The sequence below is a fragment of the Schistocerca serialis genome, chromosome 1 (assembly GCF_023864345.2).
Source record: "Schistocerca serialis cubense isolate TAMUIC-IGC-003099 chromosome 1, iqSchSeri2.2, whole genome shotgun sequence".
Taxonomy (NCBI): domain Eukaryota; kingdom Metazoa; phylum Arthropoda; class Insecta; order Orthoptera; family Acrididae; genus Schistocerca; species Schistocerca serialis.
This window is the reverse complement of record NC_064638.1, coordinates 1,122,941,103-1,122,963,847: the sequence shown is the minus strand read 5'-3', so window position 1 is coordinate 1,122,963,847 and position 22,745 is coordinate 1,122,941,103. Positions and strand designations below refer to the sequence as shown.

At 39.0% G+C, this 22,745-nt stretch overlaps 2 protein-coding genes across 8 annotated transcripts in view; one reads left to right on the top strand and one right to left on the bottom strand.

Annotated features, from left to right (window-relative positions):
* LOC126416796 (protein MIX23) overlaps positions 1-21,266 on the bottom strand; it is a 35,346-nt gene extending 14,080 nt beyond the window's left edge. Inside the window, exon 1 of one of the 5 annotated variants that reach the window (XM_050084669.1) lies at positions 21,148-21,266. In XM_050084669.1, coding sequence (XP_049940626.1) covers positions 21,148-21,195 — 48 coding nt within the window. In that variant the 5' untranslated portion in view covers positions 21,196-21,266. Of the gene's footprint in view, positions 1-20,829; positions 20,943-21,147 lie in introns of those variants that run through there. The other 4 variants (XM_050084695.1, XM_050084677.1, XM_050084686.1 and 1 more) reach the window with 4 other exon arrangements.
* The window catches only part of LOC126416780 (importin subunit alpha-7), a 58,010-nt gene continuing 56,437 nt past the window's right edge, over positions 21,173-22,745 (top strand). Inside the window, exons 1-2 of one of the 3 annotated variants that reach the window (XM_050084642.1) lie at positions 21,173-21,331; positions 21,776-21,952. In XM_050084642.1, coding sequence (XP_049940599.1) covers positions 21,776-21,952 — 177 coding nt within the window. In that variant the 5' untranslated portion in view covers positions 21,173-21,331. Of the gene's footprint in view, positions 21,332-21,489; positions 21,674-21,775; positions 21,953-22,745 lie in introns of those variants that run through there. The other 2 variants (XM_050084658.1, XM_050084650.1) reach the window with 2 other exon arrangements.

The following is a 22,745-nucleotide window of genomic DNA, read 5'->3' as shown; positions in this document are numbered from 1 at the left end:
TGGCAATCAGCTGATGTGGCTACGTCCGATTTCTGCTGGCCTTTGGATGGATGCAAGGCCTAGTACATTTATGCACCTAGTCTCCAAATCTTTTATAGTACCAACAGACAGAGGTTTCACTTGTACCAGATGCTGAAGAGGCAGTTGTAGAGTGACTTCAAGATTTCTTGTAGTATGTCCACTGTCCTTGCTGCGATCCTGCTTAGTCAACAGTTCACCAATCTGTTTAGTCAACAAATCAACCTTGGCTGCATCATGAATGGTGTGTGAAACCAGGGGCATTGACAAGCTTTTGCATGGCACTGTGACTGAATTTACCGACATGTGCGTGATTGTGCTGAATATTTTACGAGCCTATTCAGCCACTGTGCCTAAGCATGTCGGTTTGTGTCACTATAATAGCCTTCACTTGAAGTGGCTGACGACTACTCCGCAATTTATACAGAAGACTATCAGGGTTGATACTAATGTCATCTTTACTCCGTAAATGTCTAGAATATTGTGACAGTTTCCTGCCACCAACTTCTTCTTGTGTTAAAACTTATCTGATTAATTCCTCTCGCGATGCAGACATCCTAAGACACAGTTCTGTCTCCATTTTTTCATAAGCAGAGCAATGATTACATCTTCAATCTCCACGGCATATTTATGTTCCACCCAGCTTACCACGATCATGAATTTGGCGAAATCTGCTGTAATGCCCATGTAGAGGAAACTGGCTTCCACTTGGTCGAACCACAATGCCAGATTACGTGGCTAGAAGGATGGTAAGTGCACAGAGAGCCAAGAGACTGAAGGTGCATGTTCAGTCAATGACAATGTTATGTTACAATCTTATCCTTTCAGTGCTACTGTGTGTTCAAATCATGCCAGGGTCACCAGTGTCAGATAAGCCATGAAACTTAAGCTATCTGATCAATTACCGTGCATGTCATAGTCAAGGTGTCTGGCGTATATGAGAAATTTTCAAATTTTATTCAGTTTTCAGGAAGGAAGAGCTTGTCAATGGAGAACACAACTTTGAGAAATTCCACCTTATGGTAGTATTATTCCTACCTCTAACTAATAAGTATTTGTGAGCATAATATTGCTGTGAAACACAGTGCCTCTCACAGGTGGCATCAAAATATCTGACAGCGCAATAAAAATATTCGCTCGTGGTACCACAGTACAGTGAAAAGCAGTGGTCCTGGCTGCTACAGACTCCTATCGTTCCACAAAATGCTACTTATAAATTTTCAAGAACCATATCACGTTAAATGTACTTCAGCCCCATATATACATTATGTGATCAAAAGTATCTGGACACCTAGCTGAAAATGACTAACAAGTTCGTAGCGTTCTCCATCGGTAACGCTGGAATTCAATATGGTGTTGGTCCACCCTTAGCCTTGATGACAGCTTCTACTCTTGCAGGCATACATTCAATCAGGTGCTGGAGGGTTTCTTGGGGAATGACAGCCCATTCTTCATGGAGTGTTGCACTGAGGAGAGGTACTGGTGTTGGTCAGGGAGGCCTGGCATGAAGTTGGCGTTCCAAAACATCCCAAAGGTGTTCTATGGGATTCAGGTAAGGACTCTGTGCAAGCCAGTCCATTACAGGGATGTTATTGTCGTGTAACTACTCTGCCACAGGCCACGCATTGTGAACAGGTGCTCGATTGTGTTGAAAGATGCAATCGCCATCCCCAAATTGCTCTTCAACAGTGGAAAGCATGAAGGTGCTTAAAACATCAGTGTAGCCTGTGATGTGAAAGTGCCACACTAAACAACAATGGGTGCAAGGTCCCTCCATGATAAACATGACCACACCATAACACCACCGCCTCCGAATTTTACTGTTGGCACTACACGCGCTGGCAGATAACGTTCACTGAGCATTCCCCATACCCACGCCCTGCCATCGCATTGCCACACTGTGTACCATGATTCATCATTCCACACAACGTTTTTCCACTGTTCAGTCATCCAGTGCTCATACTCCTTACACCAAGTGAGGCATCGTTTGGCATTTACTGGTGTGATGTGTGGCTTCTGAGTAGCCGCTTGACCATGAAATCCAAATTTTCTCACCTCCCGCCTAGCTGTCATAGTGCTTGCAGTGGATGCTGATGCAGTTTGGAATTCCTATGTGATGGCCTGGACAGATGTCTGCCTATTGCACATTACGGCCCTCTTCAACAGTCGGTGGTCTCTGTGAGGCAACACACAAGGTCAGCCTGTATGCTTTTGTGCTGTATGTGTCCCTTCACATTTCCATTTCACTAGCACATCGGAAACAGTGGACCTAGGGATGTTTAGCAGTGTGGAAATCTCACATACAGATGTATGACACAAGTTACACCCAATCACCTGACGACATTCGAAGTCTGTGAGTTCTGCGGAGCACCCTATTCTGCTCTCTCACGATATCTAATGACTACTGATACTGCTGATATGGAGTACCTGGCAGTAAGTAACAGCACAATGCACCTAACACGAAAAATGTATGTTTTTTGGGGTGTCTGGATATTTTTGATCACATAGTGTATCATTTCTGCAGAGACCTCAAAGACAAGATTACATTAATTACAGGAGGCAAAGAGGGTTTTAAGCAGTTATCCTCCCCTTGCTCTATACATCATTGGAACAAGAAGAAACCTTAACATATGATACAATGTAAGTACACACTGCCTTGCCCTTCACAGAGGTTTGCAGAGTCTGTATACTTTGACCAAAAGCTTTCTGCTTTCAGTCTTTTTTATGTGTGTATCAAGCACTCAATTTACTCCTTGCAATACTTTGAAATGGTTTTATCAACTCATTGTTTCAATTATTATTATGATCGCAGTATGCATTTACAACCTGCAATACATACGGAGACTACAGATTCATTTTGCAAAAGCAATAAACAAATCAGTTTTGGTGTGTTTGACTCCTCCAAATATCTTAAAAATTCTGAGACATGGTCATCTACACCAAGTGTCTTCCCTTTCCACACTAATGTCTTAAATTTTCTTTTGTGTATATGAACATTCTACATATTACTTTCACCTTCCAGTTTTCTATTTTTCCTTAATATTGGATTGCTATCTGCACTCTTGATGCCATACAGTTGCTTCTTTGTTTCCCAGAGTTTTCTTTGATTTTTCTGTAATCAAAATCCTATAGCCAAACATACTTCTGCAGTTATGCATTTGCCTTCTAGACTTTCCTGCTTTCATTTTCCTCAAAAAAATTAATTACATTAAAAAAAAGAAAACTATGATTTGCCAATGACACTGTCATTCTATACAGAAACCGGAAAAGCCTTGGAAGATCAGCTGATTGGAATGGTTAGTCTCTAGATGAGATGCAAAAGAAACACCAATAAAAGCAAAACAGGGGAATAGAGTGTAGTCATATTAAGTCAGGTAGTGATGAAGGAATTCGATTCATAAATGAGAAAGTAAAGGTAGTAGACGAGTTTTGCTATTTGAGTAGCAAAATAATTGAGGGCAGAAGTAAAGAGAACACAAAATGAACACTGACAATGGCAAGAAAAGCTTTTCAGAGTAATCAAAATATGTAACATCTAATTTAAGTTTTAGTGCTGAGAACTCTTTTCTGGAAGTATATGGGTGCAGCATAGCCTTATGTGGAAGTGAAATGTGGCGATAAATAGTACAGATGAGAAGAGAGCTTTTGACAAGTGGTTGCAGAAAAGTACTTTATATTAGATGCACAAATCAGATAACTAATGAGGAGGAAATAAATCAAATTGACGTGAAAAGAGCTTCAGCATACAATTGGCTACAAGAAGTGATTTGTTGATAGCACATATCCTAAGCCATCAAGGGATAATTAATCTGATAGTGTAGGAACATGCAGGAGTTAAAAATTATAGTGGGAGAACAAGGCTACAATGCAGTAAGCAAGCTCAAATGACTTGGTGCTGTACCTCAGGAGAATGTTCCCCTTTGAGAGCCCTGATAGTTTTCTTTGTTTCAGAGGGAGTTTATGTGCCTATTGCCCTCTCAGCTATACAGTGATTTGTTGTCTTAAAGCTCAGCCATATTTACTAGTGCAAAAAATTCCCTCAGTAGCAGTACCTCCATTGAATCTGGCTGAAAACTGGTGGTAGAGACAGTGTACTACGAATATTGTGGTCCACACAGGATTTGGAAATCAAATATTTTACTTGCTCTTTGATTGCTGAATTAAATACTGTTCATGGTCAGATCAAGTCTCATCTAACATAATTTATGCACAGATAAATGATTAGCTACATACTACACTCAGTCAATGTCCTATAAAGGGATTGTTCATGAGAGCAGTAATCTAACATTGAAGAGACACAAAAGTTTACACGTGACAAACAGATAGTTAACACAGTTGCTGATTAAACTTCTTAACTCACTGTCCTTGAAGTATAACCGTTATTTCAATACGAAAATGAAGTGCACTTTAAGTATAATTTGGAAGTAACACAGTTCACAGTCTGATTCTATTATCACAGAAGCATTGTTGACGTTTGGCACAGTCCGTGATACTATTACGCATTCAACGTCCAACTAACCATTTAAAACAGTCACTAACTAAATTCTCAAATACAGAATTTATATAAAATAAAATACATTTCCTGACTTATAACTGATGCCAAAGCATCTTTGGTACACTTCCCTTATCAGTGGAGACAGACCTTGCACATTTCATAATCTTCCACAGGCTGACTAAAATGGCTTCCAGCAGCTTCTCTTTTAAAAAATTACAATAATTAGAGCTACATTTATCTATTGTCATTCACTGGCTTTTACAAATTACAATTAAACATTTACGCATCTGATTAACTGAACAGTGGAGGGAGACTCTTCTGAATTTGAACTTTTAGATACAGCAATAATGACTATAGAATTATGCTGTCTATTTTTCTGAAATATCTTATTCTGTTTCAATAACAATGTTTTAACTGTGAATGCTAATTACTCCAGAATTAAATGAGTGCAAAAGTTGCTAACGTATTTCCAAAGATGTATAAATGCTACCATTCTTTGCATGGCTTTTTCATCTACATTGTCAGGAAGTTAGCAAACAGGCATTTGTTGGCATATGAACAAATAATAACTAAGTTTGAAATTACTGGTATTTCTAGTGTTCAGTTTTCAGGTAAACTAATCACACTTACGAGTTCTAATTAATCAAAAGAATATAATGGACAATAAAGTTACATTAGCTAAGCTCTGATTAATATTCACAGTTTTTAGTATTGTGCATGTGCTATATAAATTATCATATCAATGATATTTGCAAAAAAAATGGGGGGGGGGGGGGGGGGTGGATAATTACCAGCTACATGGAATCCACCTGCTTTGTCACAACCTTTACTCCCTGCAAACACTTGGTAATTGTTTTATGAAGTAATAGTTACAATTATTGTTATGACTGCAATTTGTAGTATATGTAGTCACAACTTCTATCAACGTATGAGGGTTGAATGAAAAGTAATGCCTTCACTTTCGTTAAATGGGTTTGGATGGGAATATTTTAATAAATCAAATGCACAAATAATCCTTCGAATGTGATTTTTAATTACCAATATTCACTTTTCCGCATAATCACCAGCCAATTGGATACATTTCTGCCAACAATGAACAAGTTTACTGAAGCGGTCACAGAAGAAGTCGACAATCCGTTTCCGCAACCAAAGTCTCACAGTTCTCTCAACGTCTTCATCAGAAGCATGATGATGTCCCCAAAGATTGCCTTTCATTATCAGGAACAGATGGAAATCAGTCGGGGCTAAATCTGGACTGTGTGGAGGATGCCGTATGATGATGAGAGTCGGTCTCTGAAGTTCTGCTGTGGTGGCACATGAAGTGTGTGGTTTGGCGTTGTCGTGCCGCAGGAAAACAATTCCCTTTTCCTTTTGGACCCTCATTAGCCATCGTTTCAGAGTTCACAGCGTTGTGATGTAATGCTCTGAATTTATTGTTGTTCCACGATCAAGGAAATCAACTTGGATAACACCATCTGCATCCCAGAAAATTGTGGCCATAATTTTTCCAACTGAGGGCTGCATCTTGAATTTCTTTTTCTGGGGCAAGTCTTTGTGTTGATAATCCATAGACTGACTTTTCATCTCCAGGTCATAATGGTGTACCCTCATTTTGTCTCCTGTCACAGTTGAATGGAGAAAGGCATCATCTTCATTCTCATAATGCGAGAGGAGTTCCTGGCAAACTTCAAGTCTGTGTGTTTTCATTTCAGGAGTCAGCATCCGGGGTACGCACCGTGCACAGATCTTCCGATAATGTGTCCCAATAATATGACACGTTCTTGTGAAATGCCGATTGTGCTTGCAATTTCTCTCTGAGTGATACGACAATTGTCCTGAATCAATCTGTCAACATTTTGTTTGTGAAACTCGGTGGTGGCTGTCACAGGACGTCCATCATTTGTTTGTCACACAGGTTAGACGTTCCTGCCTCAATATCTTTAAACTTACTCGCCCAATGATGCACAGTACTCACATCAACACAGTCACCATAAACTGCTCTCATTCTCTGATGAATCTCCTTTGGGGTGACACCTTCTGCCGTCAATAATTCAATGACTGCATGTAACTTAAATCGCACTGACCGACCGCCTGTGCATGGTTCCATACTTTACACTGCAACAATACAACCATTCAATGCTAAGGCTTCCCACCAACTGGAGCTGCAGAGAAGAGGCTACAGAACAACCAGTACCTGCCGCAAACCAACGTTGCCAACTATTGAAGAGTTACGAATGTGGAGGCATTACCTTTCAGTCAACCCTTGTATTTGTTACAAATGGACTGTACTTATAACTTTCTCATTCCTCTTAACAGAAATAATTTCATCCTTCATGTCTACTTTTCATAAATCTCATTATAGCAATATTTCACATTTATTTTCAGAGTTATCAGTTTCAGGTAGAATATGAGAACATCTTCTCAACTTAAGAAGAAGAAAAAAAAAAAAAACAATGTATTATAGTATGTATGGAAGTATTTTTGTGTCATTACTAAATTGGAATATTTTACAGAATTAATATGCTTTTCTGAAGAGACAATGATACCAGTAACAATGTAATCTTTCATTTACTTTCCCCAGTACTGTATTTAATTTTTTATTTTAATCTAAAGTTTATTCATAAATACGTTGAATGTTAATATCAATGATTACCTTACTGTGAACTTCAAAATTGCCAACATTTTGGCAGCTAGAGACAGTGGACATGAGTGTGTGAGCTGTATTTGCGTGAATGTTTGTGTTTATACTGTACATTTCAGAAGAAGGCCTTCTGGCCGAAAGCTGTGAGGACGGCTCATGAGTCGTGCTTGGGTAGCTCAGATAGTAGAGCACTTGCCCACAAAAGGCAAAGGTCCTGAGTTTGAGTCTCGGTCCAGCACACAGTTTTAATCTACCAGAAAGTTTCATATCAGTGCACACTCCTCTGCAGAGTGAAAATTTCATTCTGGAAACATCCCCCAGGCTGTAACTAAGCCATGTCTCCGCAATATCCTTCCTACCAGGAGTGCTAGTTCTGCAAGGTTCGCAGAAGAGCATCTGTGAAATTTGGGAGATAGGAGATGAGGTACTGGTAGAATTGAAGCTGTGAGGATGGGTCATGAGTCACGCTCTCAGATGGTAGAGCACTTGCCTGCGGAAGGCAAAGGTCCTGAGTTCGAGTCTCGGTCTGGCACACGGTTTTAACCTGCCAGGAAGTTTCATATCAGCACACACTCTGCTGCCGAGTGAAAATTTTATTCTGAAATCAGACACACTGTTTACAACAGGTTAGGTATATGTTTATTTAGCTTTATGTTACATTATGTATCAGTAACGTCTTTAGACCATTTCAGTCTAACATCTGTTAGATACTTGAATTAAAATCATCACGAATCAATAACCTAAACACAAAGCACAACAATAAAATGTAAAAATTCTGATTAGGGCCTGCATATGAGCAACTGGAAAGTTCTCAAAATACAGTAACTGACTTCTTTGGGTTATGGTAGGTGAGTATAGACGTGGGAAAGTCATATAATCAAAACTCACTCTAAAATTTTCAAATAAAAATACTCCTCAAATTCACAGCACTATAAAGTTAATGTATACTACAGTAATTAAGAGTCAACTGAAAAGTGGGATAACACCCATCGGCTTTGACTTATCAGTTAACTGTGTTGTTTTGTGTGACGATGTTGAGACATGGTGTGTTGGAAATGGATTGTGTTTGCAGAGTGTGTGGGATGTTTATGTTTTTCAATTGTTTGTGAATGAAGTTAGTGTGGCATTGGACTTTGTGATGTGTGTTACTTAGTGTTTTGGGAGTTTGTTTCTGTTGGCTTGTCAGTGAGTTATCTTAATGCTGATAGTTACTGGCTACTGATTCATTTTCAGTTTTGAAATTGTTTGTTCACCATGTTATTAATTGTTTGAAAGTTTTTTTTTTTTTTTTCTTTTTGGTGTTTCATTTGGTACTGTGTATCGACCTTACAATGGTATTTAATAGTCTTTTGTTAGTTGCTGCTACTTTTAATTTCTCCAGTCATGTGTCTATGCACTGGAATGTGTGAAGTGTCGGCAGTGTGTGGAATTTATGAAACGAGGAATATCTCTGCATCTCAAACCAGGTGTGTGTGTATATCTCTCTCTCTCTCTCTGTGTGTGTGTGTGTTTTTTTTTTTTTTTTTTTTTGTGTGCATCCCCCTCCCCTCCCCCAACAGTACTGGCCACTGACTGGCCGCCATGTCATCCTCAGCCCACAGGTGTCACTGGATTCTGATATGGAGAGGCATGTGGTCAGCACACTGCTCTCCAGGCCTTATGTCAGTTTACAAAACCGAAGCCGCTTCTGCTCAATCAAGTAGCTCCTCAGTTTGCCTCACATGGGCTGAGTGCACTCCGCTTGCCAAGCACTCGGCAGACTAGATGGTCACCCATCCAAGTGCTAGCCCAGCCCAGCAGTGTTTAACTTCAGTGATCTGACAGGAACTGGTGTTACCACTGCGGCAAGGAGATTTTGATAATACTTAGTTCTCCTAATTGGGGGATCTTAGAATTGTGGGTTCCATTTGAGCAATATAGGGCAAGTGAAATTTGCGGTACCGGGCTTTTGAACTGTGCCTGGGATGCTGGTATTGCTGTCTTCGTTTGAGTTGCATAGGTAAAGCAAAATTTACGGTATCGGGTTTTCGAGTTGTATGTGGGTTCCTGGTATGTTGCCTTCTTTGCAACTATATAGATCAATCAAAATGTACAGTACCAATGTTATGCTTTTTCCAATTTTGGGTTGGGTGTTGATGATTTTGTGTACTTTACTCTTGGGTGAATATTTGTTTGGAGTGGTGTTTTGATTGTTATGGTAATGGATTTAATTTGGCCTCACCTGTGATTGTCCTGATGGTTACTTTTTATAGTGTATGTTAAACATTTAGCTTATTACTGAGATCTATCAGCAGGTGAAATGTATGAGGTAGTGGTCACCATATTTAGTATGTTTGAAGTTCAGATGTCTGCCATCTTGACTAGGTCACATGCCAAAACTGACAGACAGATCCTAACTTTGGTAATTCCACCATTTTTTACGAAATGTATCGGTATAGACACAGCAGCAGGTGTGCGTATATGCAGAAATTTATAATTGGAGACTTTAACAATTAAGTGCATAGGAAATTGACTAGCTACATAGCCAGTAAAAACCAGTAAGAATTACAGATATTATATATGCCAGTACTATTCGTATGATAACAGTTGTACAAACATCTTCAGCAAACTACACTAGTACTTAGAGTTTTCTCCACATCTAACTATCCGCATGGAAGAAAACACAAGCTTATTTTTACTGATCCAAACATATTTTATCGCTGCTCTGTCATTGTAAGTTTTTTATAATATGATGTGCTATTTACTGACTTAAGACAATGATGATGCCATAGTATCAGAAAAACATGGTATGGCTTAGCATGGAACCCCCTCCCCTACATCCTGCCAGATAAAGTGGACTCCAATAGCTAAAAGATTATGTTTTAACTGCAAACGATCTCAAACATCATGGTCACTATCACCATGTTGACAGTGCTGATAATTATCTTAAATTGCAAAAAAATCTTAGAAAACATTGGTGTATATTAGGTACCTGGCTCACCCTCAGTATAAAACATAAAAATTATATCAACTTGCAAGATAAGTTAAGATCATGTGCAATCTCAACTGACTTTTGTGGTAGTAGAGAATACTTATGAAAAAGCCAGTGAAGTAGATAACAAGAATGTTTAAAGAATATGGCAAGGTAAAATAATATTTCTTTTTCTTTTTTTTTTAAGTTTCTGCAAATCTTTCCTTCTACTGATGACATGAAGTGTGTAAATACAACTGGGAGATGTGAGTCAGTGGAAATGAAGAGCACGGGAAACTGTAGTTGTTTACATAGATTTCAGATGCATGTACATACAACCAATTCCTTTTGTGGAAAATGAAGAATGAGTCTTGTATACAACTGTTGGTTGTACATAATCTTTCAACCCTTACAATGTTTAAATAGAAATAGCTCTTGGCTACTGCTTTTTTTTATCAATTTTTATTCATGTCTGTACTAATTTTTCCTATACTGTTATCAAAAGGTGGACAAATGACACACACAAGTATATAAATTATGTATGACATATGTGGCCAAGAGCATTATAAACTGCTCAAAAAAAGTTCTGCACCAACCTCATAATTTTCTGTTTTTTGCTGTCCTAATCCTCTTTTGCCCACATGAAATCACTACCTGTATAATGGACATAAAAGCCACATTCGTGGTGCTATACTGTGTCTGTAGTCATGAAAGAGAGAATGTGGTTTGTGAAAAGTTTTCAGTTTGTCAACTTGCCTTGAATTGACATTTCAAGCTCAGACAGTGTGTACATTGTCACTTTATGGCATGATGGTTTGTGAGTGAGAGAAGTAGCCCACCAAATTGGTGAACACAACACAGACATCATTCAAACATTCAGCTGCTATCATGAGACGTGAAAAAAATTGAAGATCTGTTCAAAGACATCAACCGTAGTCAACAACACCGATGATTGGCGCCTACGTCTGATTCATAGGTGCACCAGTGGTGTAGGGGTATGTCTTTGATTAGTAATCAAAACGTCCTTGGTCCTGGTTTGAAGCCTGCCATCCCTTAAATTGTGAATAAAAAGCATCAGCAATGGCGGCCGAACACTTCTGGCATAAGAAGTCATCTTCATTCAGCCAATAGCCTTGTCAAAGAGGGCTGAGGACCGAACAGAGGTTAAGGGCACGGTCTTGCCCTTGGGGTGGGAGACTGTTCCTGAAGGCGGAAGAATCAGCAATGATAAACAGAATGAGGATGCAGAATGCAATGGAAACCACTGCATTAGAAACAGATATTGTGTATCCAGAGGACATGGGGCATGTAGTTGAAAAAAAGTCATGATGATCTCTCCATTGGCAAAAGATTCTGAACTAGCCCCCATTTGTAGCTCTCGTAAGGGATTGCCAAGAGGAAGGTAACTAACCATCAAAAGGATAATGTTCTCTGAGTCAAGGTGTGGAATGTCATAAGTTTGAACATGGTAAGGAAGCCAGAAAATCTGATACAGAAAATGCTACGACTCAATATAGATATAATAGGGGTTAATAAAGGGAAATGGAAAGAAGACAATGCTTTCTGATCAATGATTACAGGATACTATCAACAGCAGCAGAAAATGGTATAATGGGAGTACGATTCATTATGAATGGGAAGGTAGGGCAGACAGTGACTTACTGTGAACAATTCAGTGATACTGTTATTCTAATCAGAGTTGATAGCAAAGCAACACTGACAACATCGCAGACTGAAGATGAAGAGATAGAGAAAGTATATGAGGATACTGAATGGGTAATTCAGTAGTTAAAGGGAGATGGAAATCTAATTGTCATGGGAGATTGGAATACAGTTGTAGTGGAAGGAGTAGAAGAAAGTATTACGAGAGACTATGGGCTTGGTACTGAGAATGAGAGAGGAGAAAGACTAATTGAGTTCTGCAATAAATTTCAGCTAGTAGTGGTGAATACTCAGTTCAAGAATTACAAGAGGAGGAGTTATACTTGGAAAAGGCTGGGAGATAGGGAGAGATTTCAGTTAGTTTAGATCATAGACAGGTAGAGATCCTGAAAACAGATACTGGATTGTAAGGCATACCCATGAACAGATATAGACTCAGATCACCATTTAGTAGTAATGAAGAGCAGACTAAAGTTTAAGATACTATGCTGCACTAAGGAATAACTCAGTAGGCAATTCATTTGAAGAGGAATGGATATAACGAAACTTCCTGGCAGAGAACTGTGTTTCATACCGAGACTCAAACTCAGTATGTTTGCCTTCCGCAGACAAGTGCTCTACCAAGTGAGTTAAGATGGTAGGAGATGAGATATTGGCAGAAGTAAAGCTATGGGAACATGTTGTGAGTTGTGCTTGGATAGCTCTGTTGGTAGAGCACTTGTCCATGAAAGGTAGAGGTCTGGCACACAGATTTGGTCTTCCAGAAAGTTTCAGGAATGGACATAAAGAAAAAGGACAATCACAGAAGTTGGGAAAAAAAACATAGGTATGAAGAAGGTAACTGCAAAGAGACCATGGGTAAAAGAAGATATACTTCAGTTGATTGATGAAAGAAGGAAGTACAAAAATGTTCAGGGAAATTCAGAAATACAAGTTACTTAGGAATGAAATAAATTGGAAGTGCAGGGAAACTAAGGTGAAATGGCTGCATGAAAAATATCAAAAAAGAAATTATTCTCAGAAGGACTGACTCAGCATATAGAAAAATCAAAACAACCTTCAGTGAAACTAAAAGCAAGATTAAGAGTGCAATGGGAATTCCACTGTTAAAGGCAGAGGAGAGAGCAGATAGGCGGAAAGAGTACATTGAAGACCTCTATGAGGTTGAAGATGTGTGTTGACATGATAGAAGAAGAAACAGGAACTTATATAGAAGAGATATGGGATCCAGTATCAGAGTCAGAATTTAAAAGAGCTTTGGAAGACTTAAGATTGAATAAGGCAGAAGGGATAGATAAAATTCCGCCAGAATTTCTAAAATCATTGGGGGAAGTGGCAACGAAACAACTATCCAAGCCAGTTTGTAGAATGTGTGAGTCTGATGATATACCACCCGACTTCTGGAAAAACATCATCTACACAATTCTGAAGACTGCAAGAGCTGATAAAAAGCCGACAAGTGCAAGAATTATTGTACAGTCAGTTTAACAGCTCATTAAGCCAAGTTGCTGACAAGAATAATGTACAGAAGAATGGAAAAGAAAACTGAGGATCTATTATGTGATGACAAGTTTGATTTTAGTGAAGGTCAAGGACACGAGAGAGTTGTGTTGGGACCGTTGCTGTTCATGTTGTATATTAATGACAATATTAATAGTAATCCCAGACTTTTTGCAAATGATGCAGTTATCTACAATGAAGTAGTCTCTGAAAAAATTGCATAATTATTCAGTCATGTCTTGATAAGATTTCCAAGTGGTGTAAAGATTGGTAACCTGCTTAAATATTCAGAAATGTAAAGCTGTGCACTCGATAAAACACAGTAGCCTATGACTATACTATCAATGGGTCACTGCTGGAATCGGCCAATTGATACAAATACCTGAGTGTAAAACTTAGTAGGGATATGAAATTAATGATCACATAGGCTCAGTTGTGAGTAAAGCAGGTGGCAGACTTTGTTTTATTGGTAGAACACTAGGCAAGTGCAAACAATCTACAAAGGACATTGCTTACAAATCACTCGTGTGACTCATCCTACAATACTGCTCAAGTATCTGGCATACATTCCAAATAGGACTAACGGGGGATATTGAACATATACAGGGTATTTCAAAATGAACATACCGGTTTTAAGGCATTGCAAATAATACACCAAATGAAAGAGCAACTCAAACAGTTTTGTTTGCATACCTGTGTGCAATGGGAAGAGTATAGAATGAAAAAGAGTGACTGAAAACCATGCTCAACGGGTGCGGGTCTTTCACACATAGCCTCAAGAAATATCCCCACGGAAAGTTTATGGGCCTATCTTTTTCAGTGAATCAACTGTAACTGTTGTTTCTTATCTTGATGTGCTACAGCTACAACCCTTGCCTCAATGGGAAGAAGGTGAAAAACACATCTTTATTTGGGAGCAAGATGGAACTCAGTAGACGACCAGTTAAACGACATTGTATCTGACCAGTTGATTGGGTGCAAGGGGCCGGATGACACAGCATTTTATGCACGACCTCCAAGTTCACACACAACCTGACACAATCATGTGTATGTGCCTCTGATACCAGCTGACCTACCCGACTTTAGAAACAGTGTTACTGCAACAGTTACTCCCGACACACTGATCACAGTTCCAGAACAACTCACCCATCAACTTGATGTGTGGTCGGTGTTCACACCAAATAACTGTAAGAAAAACTGTTTGTGTTTCTCTTTCATTTGGTGTACAGTAGAGTGTCATTAATCCAAACTAATGGGACTGGAGCTTGTTTGGATTACCAATTTGTTCAGATTAGCCGGAATTACGGTGACGAGTTTCTAGGATGAAGTATACCAAGCAAATAAGTAGGTACACCACGGTAACAAATGGAAACAAGTGTGGCAACAATGGCTCACCCTCACTACCTGCCCTTGTTGTTGTGCACTGTTGAGACCTTCGTAGTGTCTGTGGTCAGTGCACTGCCACTTGGCTAGCAAAGTGCTTGGTAGGTTAGTTACCAATCGCTGGCATGTGTAACAGTTGTAATGTATTCGTTCAGGTGTAGTGGTGTACGTATTTTCATTATGAGTAAATGGAAACATGCAACGTTAACTCTCAAAGAAAAGCTGAATGCTTTGAAGCGGATAGACAATGGTGAGAATGTATCTAAACGGGCAACGGAACTGGGTGTTGGTAAACCATTTGTGATTGGAAGAAGAACTGAGTGAAACTTCAACAGTTCTGTGCAATGCCTTCATGAAAAACACTAGAAAGTTGGCAGACTTTGAAACAGTCCCAGTACAATAAAGTGGATGAAGCTCTTTTCCTTTGGTTTATGCAAGAAAGAGAAAGGGGAACTTCTTTGAGTGGAACACTGGTTCAGGAGAAGGCTATTTACCTGAAAAAGTTAATGAATGGTGATGAGTCTTTTAGTGCAAGTATGGGTTGGTCGGACAGATTCGAAAAACGTCATGGAATCCGTCAGCTAACAATTACTGGAGAGAAGCTTTCTTCTGACCGTGATGCAGCAAAGGAATACTTGGGTGAGTTTGAAAAAATGATAAAAGAGGGAAAGTATTTTCCCCAACAAATTTATAACGCTGACATGATTGGCCTTAATTTTAAGGCATTGCCAACAAAAAGCCTGGCATCAAAAGCAGAAGACCATTCTCCTGGTTTTAAAATGTGCAAAGATCATGTGACTTTATTAGCGTGCAGCAACGCTGCTGGTAATCACAAGCTGCCTTTAATGCTGATCAGCAAATCTGCTAGGCCCAGAGCTTTTAAGAACTGCAACGTGAAGTCCCTGCCCATATATTATTGCAACCAGAAAAAATCATGGATGGATGGTAAGCTGTTCAAAGAATGGTTTCATGGCCAGTTTGTTCCCCCTGTTCAATGGTTTTCTATGGAAAATCATTTGTCTCCCTGTGGAATACTTTTGATTGATAATGCGCCGTCTCACCCCAGCAGTGAGCAATTACGCGATGGAGAAATTGTGGTAAAGTTACACCACTTCTACAGCCGATGGACCAGGGCGTACTGCAAAATTAAAACTGATTTACAGAAAACAATTCTTAAGAATGCTGATCCAAGATGATAGCATTCCTTTAGAGGGCAAAATAAAAAAGACCCATGTGAAGGATGTTGTTTATTGGGCTGCTGAGGCATGGCAGAATATTTCAGAAAAAACTCTGAGAAAATCGTGGAGAAAACTGTGGACATCTCTTGAATTTCAGGACAACCTAGGTGAAAATGAAGAGGAAAATCTACTACAAATGATACAGATAAGCCCTGGATGTGAAGAAGCTAGTGCAGGAGACGTAGATGAGTGGATTGCAGTGGATGGGTCATGTGTGCAGAGCCTTACTGACGCTGATTTAGTTGCTGCTGTGACTCAAGACCAGGAAGAAGTGGACTGCTGTGACAGAAGTGACAATGAGCCAGAAAGCGACAAAGGAGAGCTGGTGCCACACAGTGACGCAGCTGAAGCCCTTAACCTCACACTATGTTATTTGGAGCAACAGCCCACTGCTTCACCTGCTGATTTGATGTTTATGAGACAATGGTGCAACTATGCGTCATAAATAGACTGTCTTCATTAAGCCAAAAAACAATGACAGTTTTTGTCATCTAAAAAGTAGGGAGAAAATGTCCGATGTATTTTAGTAAGTTTGACAGCATTTCTTTCATTGTTATGCATTGTTTAAACCAAATGTTTTCTTGACAACTTTTGTAATACATGTTTACTGTACAGTGTAAATTAAAATACTGTGTACGTACAGCAATTTACTGCACAGTTTTCAATACTTAGACTAACATTTTTCATGTTCAGATTAACTGAAAGTTCGGATTACTGGGGTTCGGATTAGTGGGACTCTGCTGTATTATTTATAATTGTAAGGTGAATGTAATATGTGATACAAAGCCATAAAACCCATATATTCATTTTGAAATACCCTGTACAGAGAAGGGCAGCACAAATAGTCACAGGTTCCTTTTTATGTGTGGGAGAGTCACAGAGATATTGAACGAACTGAACTGGAAGACTCTTGAAGATAGATGTAAACTATCCCGAGAATGTCTTTTAACAAAGTTTCAAGAACAAGCTTCACATGCTGACTCTATGAATATACTACAACCCCCTATACAGTCCTAACACAGGAATCATGAGGATAAGGTTAGAATAATCACGGTATGCACAGAGGCATTTGAAAAATCATTCTTCCCATGCTCCATATGTGAACAGAATGGGAAGAAACCCTAATAACTGATTCAATGGGACATACCCTCTGCCATGCATTTCACGACAGTTTGCAGGGTAGAGGTGTAGATTGGTTGACCTGGAAAAAGCTTTTAACAATGTCAAATGATGGCAGATTTTTGAAATTTTGAGAAAAATAAGGATAACCTACAATGAAACATGGGAAATACACAATACCTACAAGAGCCAAGAGGGGCAATAAGAGTAGAAGAACAATAACGAAATGCTCAGTTTAAATGCTGTAAGACAGGGAAGTAGTCAACCGATACATCAAAGAAGAAATAACGAAGATAAAAGAAAGGTTCGAGAGTGGAATTGAAATTGATGGTGACAGGATATCAATGACAAGACTTTCTGATGACACTACTATCCTCAGTGAAAGTGAAGAAGAATTACATGATTTGCTGAATGGAATGAACTGTCTAATGAGTACAGCTTACATATTGAGAGTACATTGAAGAAAGACAAAGGTAATGTGAAGTAGCATGAGTGAGAACAATAAGAACCTTAAAATCATAATTAGTGATCACAAAGTAGATGAAGTTAAGGAACTCTGCTACCAAGGGAACAAAATAACCCACAACAGGTGGCACAAGGAGGTCGTAAATAGCAGACTAGTAATGGCCATAAATGCATACCTGGCCAAAGGAAGCCTCCTAGTATCAAAAATAGGCCTTAATTTTAGGAAAAAATTTCTGAGACTGGAGCACAGCATTGTCTGGTAGTGAAACAGAAGAATATTGAAAATTAAGTGGACTGAAAAAGTACAGAATGTGGAGGTTCTCTGAAGAATCGACACGGAAAGAAATATGTGGAAAACCCTTCCAAGGGAACAAGGGGCAGAATGATAGGACACCTGTTAATGACATCATGAAATAACTTTTATGGTGCTAGAGGCAGCTGTACCGGGTAAAAGCTGTGTAGGAAGACAGAGATTGGAATACATCCAGCAAATAATTGAAGATGTAGGTTGCAAGTGCTACTCTAGAGATGAATATGTTGGCATAAGAAAGGAATTTGTGGAGGATCGCATTAAACCAGTCAGAAGAGAGAGAAAGCAGAACTACACGTTGCCTTTTTGGAGTCAACTGGAAGGGCTTTGTTGACCCAACCAGTAGACAACCACCTCCACTATCAATTTGTTCTCCAGGCATACATTATGAACAACAGAACAATTTGGCAGCATAATTACATGTGTAGATTGTGGGCAAGGGAATATCTGGATTGGAATCTGAATCAATGGTGCCAGGTTGTTAAGAAAAACCAAAATGGAATGGCTTGTGGTATTTACTGACACAAAGATGATTGAGCACAACTGAGATCAGTTGATGCTTGCAAGCATTGTCACAGGTAACCTCTTCACACATTGGATGAACTCAGGAGGGCCATCATCAGAGAATGAGACAGGCTCGAATGCCTTGTCCCAACTACCTTGTGGGCAGCAGGTCGAGGAGGATCCATAAATGTTACAAGTGGAGCAACTTGGGACTGAATGTTACATAGCAGCAAACTTTAATTTCACAGTTGGCACATTCAAACAAACTGGCTTTATTTTAGTTAGTTTCTTTGTCTTAACAGTAAATTTAATCCCACACGTTTGCAGATATGCACATGGTGCAATTTTTTTTTTTTAAATGCAGTTCATACAATTTAAGAGTTCTCAATATGCTTCTTAAATATACAAGCTTAGTTTTTCTTCCAAACTACAAGAGCCAATCATTACAGAAGTAATTAGCCCATTGTCCTATATATGTGCTTGATGAATGACACTAATTACTTGTTTTTTGTTTCAGGCTTCAAATGTTTAAATGTGCACCAGCTGAGGCTCACACAACTGCACTGACACACATTTCTACATTTATACCTACACTCTGTAAACCACTGTAATTGCACAACAGAGTGTACTTTCCACTAGACCACTTATTAGGGCTTCTTTGTGTTCCATTCACATACTGGACGTGGGATAGATGATTGCTGAAATGCCTTGATGTGGTCTTCACCTGTATACAGGAGAGATATATGTATAGGGTTATAGCGTATTCCTAGATTCTTCACTTAAAGCTGGTTCTTTGACTTTGTACACAAGCTTTTGCAGTGTAGTTTGCATCTCTCCTCAAGTGTCTGTCATTTCAGGTTTTTCTGCATCTCTGCGACATCCTCCCATGTGTCAAACAAACCTTTTGTGTTGCCCTTCTTTGTGTACATTCAATGTCCTGTTAGTATTATCTGATGTGGGTCCCATAGATTTGAGCATTATTCAAGACTGAATCACACAAGATTTTGTAAGTGACCTCCTTTCCAAACTGATCACATTCTCCCACTATCCTACTAATGAACGGAAGTCTGACAACTGGTTCATCTAGAACTGAGCCTATCTTATCATTTATTCCCGCAAGTTGTTTCATATACGCAGGTATTTGAATAATAATACTGATTCTAAATGTGACTTACTGATATTATTATCATATATACTATGTATTTTCATTTTTTATTACAGACATAACTTCAGTGTAGATAACTTCATCAACTGCAAAACGTTCCGAGGTTACTATTAATATTGTCTGTGATGTCATTAATACACAATATGAACAGTGCGATCAATTCTACATCTGTTAGTGATTCTTCATCCAAGATAACATGCTGTGTCCTCCTTACCACAAAATTCTCAATCTAGTCACAAATTTCATTTGATAGCCCTTTTACTGTAATTTTTCAGGCTTTTGTGGCGATCTCAACAGATTGTTGTTTGATTGTACTTTCATTATTAATTGTTGTGAAACTGAATCAAATGCTTTTTACTTTATCCAAAAAATATTGAATCTACCTAACTGCCTTGATCCTTGGCTTTCCATATGTTATGTGAGAAAATGCGATCTGGGTTTTGCATCACCAATGTTTTTGGAGCCAAGCTGGTTGGCATGGAGGTCATTCTGTTTGAGATACCTTCTTTGGAGCATCTAGCAAAAATACATGTAATGTAGTTTTGCAAAGCTGGAATATCACCAAAATATAGGTGAAATAAGTTTCTTATACATCCACCTATCTTCCAGAACTAATAGTCCTTTTTCAGAGAGGAGAGAGGGGGACATTTACGGAAAAGTTAAAAAAGATCAGGTCATCGAAGCCTCAGGGTGTGAGGGACCCACATTTAGTGAGAACAAGGGTAGAGCTTCCTGACGAAATAACTATTAGTTCCAAAAGTTATGCAGTGTGTCTCTTTTACTCTTTGTGTGTCTATCTGCAACACATTTCTCATCCTGAGAGTAAGTACTTTCTCTTTAGATTATTTCTGTTTCAAGGGCAATTTGAACTGCAAACAATCTCCATAGCGAATGCTGTCTTCAAACTTAAATTATGCAATGGCAGTGGGCACATGACACCGTAAAACAAAACTGGAACATGCTGTAATAAAAATACCAAAGTTTTTGCTCTCCACCAACCTAAACAAGGAGCAGTCATCTCGTCACATACTGCAGGGGATAAATTTCGTAAACATCTAACATCTTTCCCAAACTGAACGTGAAGCTCTACATTTAAGGGTGGAAACATATCGTATATGGAGCAGTACCTTAAATATCTATTATATAAATCTGCGTGTAAATGCTTTGAGACAACGAAGACAATGTACATTGGGAAACCATATTTATGTTACCCGGAAAAAAACATTTTTTATGGATAATGCTACGACGAACAGATGGTGCATTTTTGCTTTTTCAAGACATTTTAACTTGGCCGGAATTTGGACCTGGGTACCATACAGTGGACTTTAGACACGAGTACCACTACAGTGGCTGAGTAAACAAAACACTTATTTGTTTACCGTTTTTGTCATTTATTTTAAAATTCTTATGTGATTCACTTATTGTTTTTCAATTCTATATACTTATCAAGGCCTTTAGTCAAGCACAACATAGTACAAACACCGGAGTACTTCCACATCATATTCACGCGCCGCCTACACAGGCTACAAAGTGCAAAGTGATAAGCTCTTTGGTAGCTTGTCTTTGTAGGTTATGTATTCCGGTCCGTGTAACTAAGAAACTGTAACAATATAAAGTGCTTGTCTCAAAGAAAAGCGCCTATTTTACCTTCAACTACCGCGTTACCTACAGTCACTGCAAACATATCTATATTTTACCTGGAATTCTAGAAAATCGCCACATTCTACGGTAGAGGAGGCTGCCATTTTTACTTAAATCTCGTACACCGAAAGAGAATACCCATGAGCCCCTGGAAGCGAAGGGCCTTGAAGTTGAAAGCTACGGAAGAAATTTTCTATGATATATTCTTCTTATAAATCTCGCTTAGTAACACGATAAAAGGTAAATATTGGAGTCTAACAAGATTCTCTTAACGTTGTGCAAGTATTAAGGAGACTGCTGAACTTAGGGAAAAAATAGGAAATTGTGTGAAATTGCGTGTAATTTTAAGCCTGTGGACAGTGTGAATGTCAGCTGTACGCGAGTGACAAAACCATTTTGCAGAAACTGCTGCAGCACGTTAATCAGTGTCGTAGTAGCAGTAGTACTGTTTACCTGATGAATATTGAATTATCGTGGTTCAGGCAACTGTGAATATTTCTGTCGATAAAAATCAATAAGTGACTGTTGACCTCGTGAGTCATCAAGCCTTTTAACAACTTGACAGTCACATTTTGTTGAGAGGTTAAAGTATTAATAGATGAGTCGGATGCTGTGGGATAAAAAGCATTCTCATTGAAACTTTTTCCGAAGTTGGTTCTAACCATAACATCGGTCTTTTTATAGATGTCGGGGCCTACTCACAAATATCGCTACAAAAATGTGGGATTGGATTCCCAAGAATTACGGCGTCGAAGAGAAGAGGAAGGTGTTCAGTTGCGGAAACAAAAACGTGAACAACAATTATTCAAAAGGCGCAATGTGCTTATGCCAGCACTTGCTGATGAAGAAGGCGGTATGCAGGTGAGTTTCTTGCTTTGATGGTCATTTATAATCTGTACATGGTTTGTTATAGTTTATTTAGGCCTATATATTTTTTGACGTCGTTGTTCAATATTTTTGAGACGATAGTTTCCCTTTATGAAACTTCCCAGAACCTCTGGTTGCAAGAAGACTAGCATGTGCAAAACATTGTAAGACTTAAAACCTCAGTCATCACCCACATATATTTTCTAGGTGGTGAACCACAAGCCTCGTTTCAGTTTCAATAACTTAGTTGTTCAAGGGTCATTTTGCAATGATATAGCATCTCTTGGTTAAATTCAAGTAAAACAAGAGTAATTTATGGTGACATACAAATTTACAATCACAGGGCTTGGCTGTAGTGAAAACCTAAACTGGCCTTGTTAGACAGAGCATGAACCTCCACCTAAACCAGGCTTGCCAGACAGAGCATGAACCTCCATCCTCCCAAATCCGACCCCTGTATCTTAGTAAGTGCACTGTAGTCAAAATGGCGTAAGAAGAACAGGATGGCTTGCAGTGTTGTTGACAACTTTTAACTGCAAAGTGCAAGCTGCTACAGGTGAAAATGGCAGCCATTTGTGGAGCTGTGACAACACCGAGGTATCACCACAGAGTTGTTTACAGAATCACGATACACTGTTGGATGAGGTAGATGCCTGAAGCTGCTGCGTCCAGCCCACTGTGACTGCCAGTGATAATATATGCAGACTCATCTATAGGGGCCTGCCTCAGCCAGTTATACCTAATCTACAGTTCTTAATGTTTTTACATGTTTGGAATAAGTTTGCTT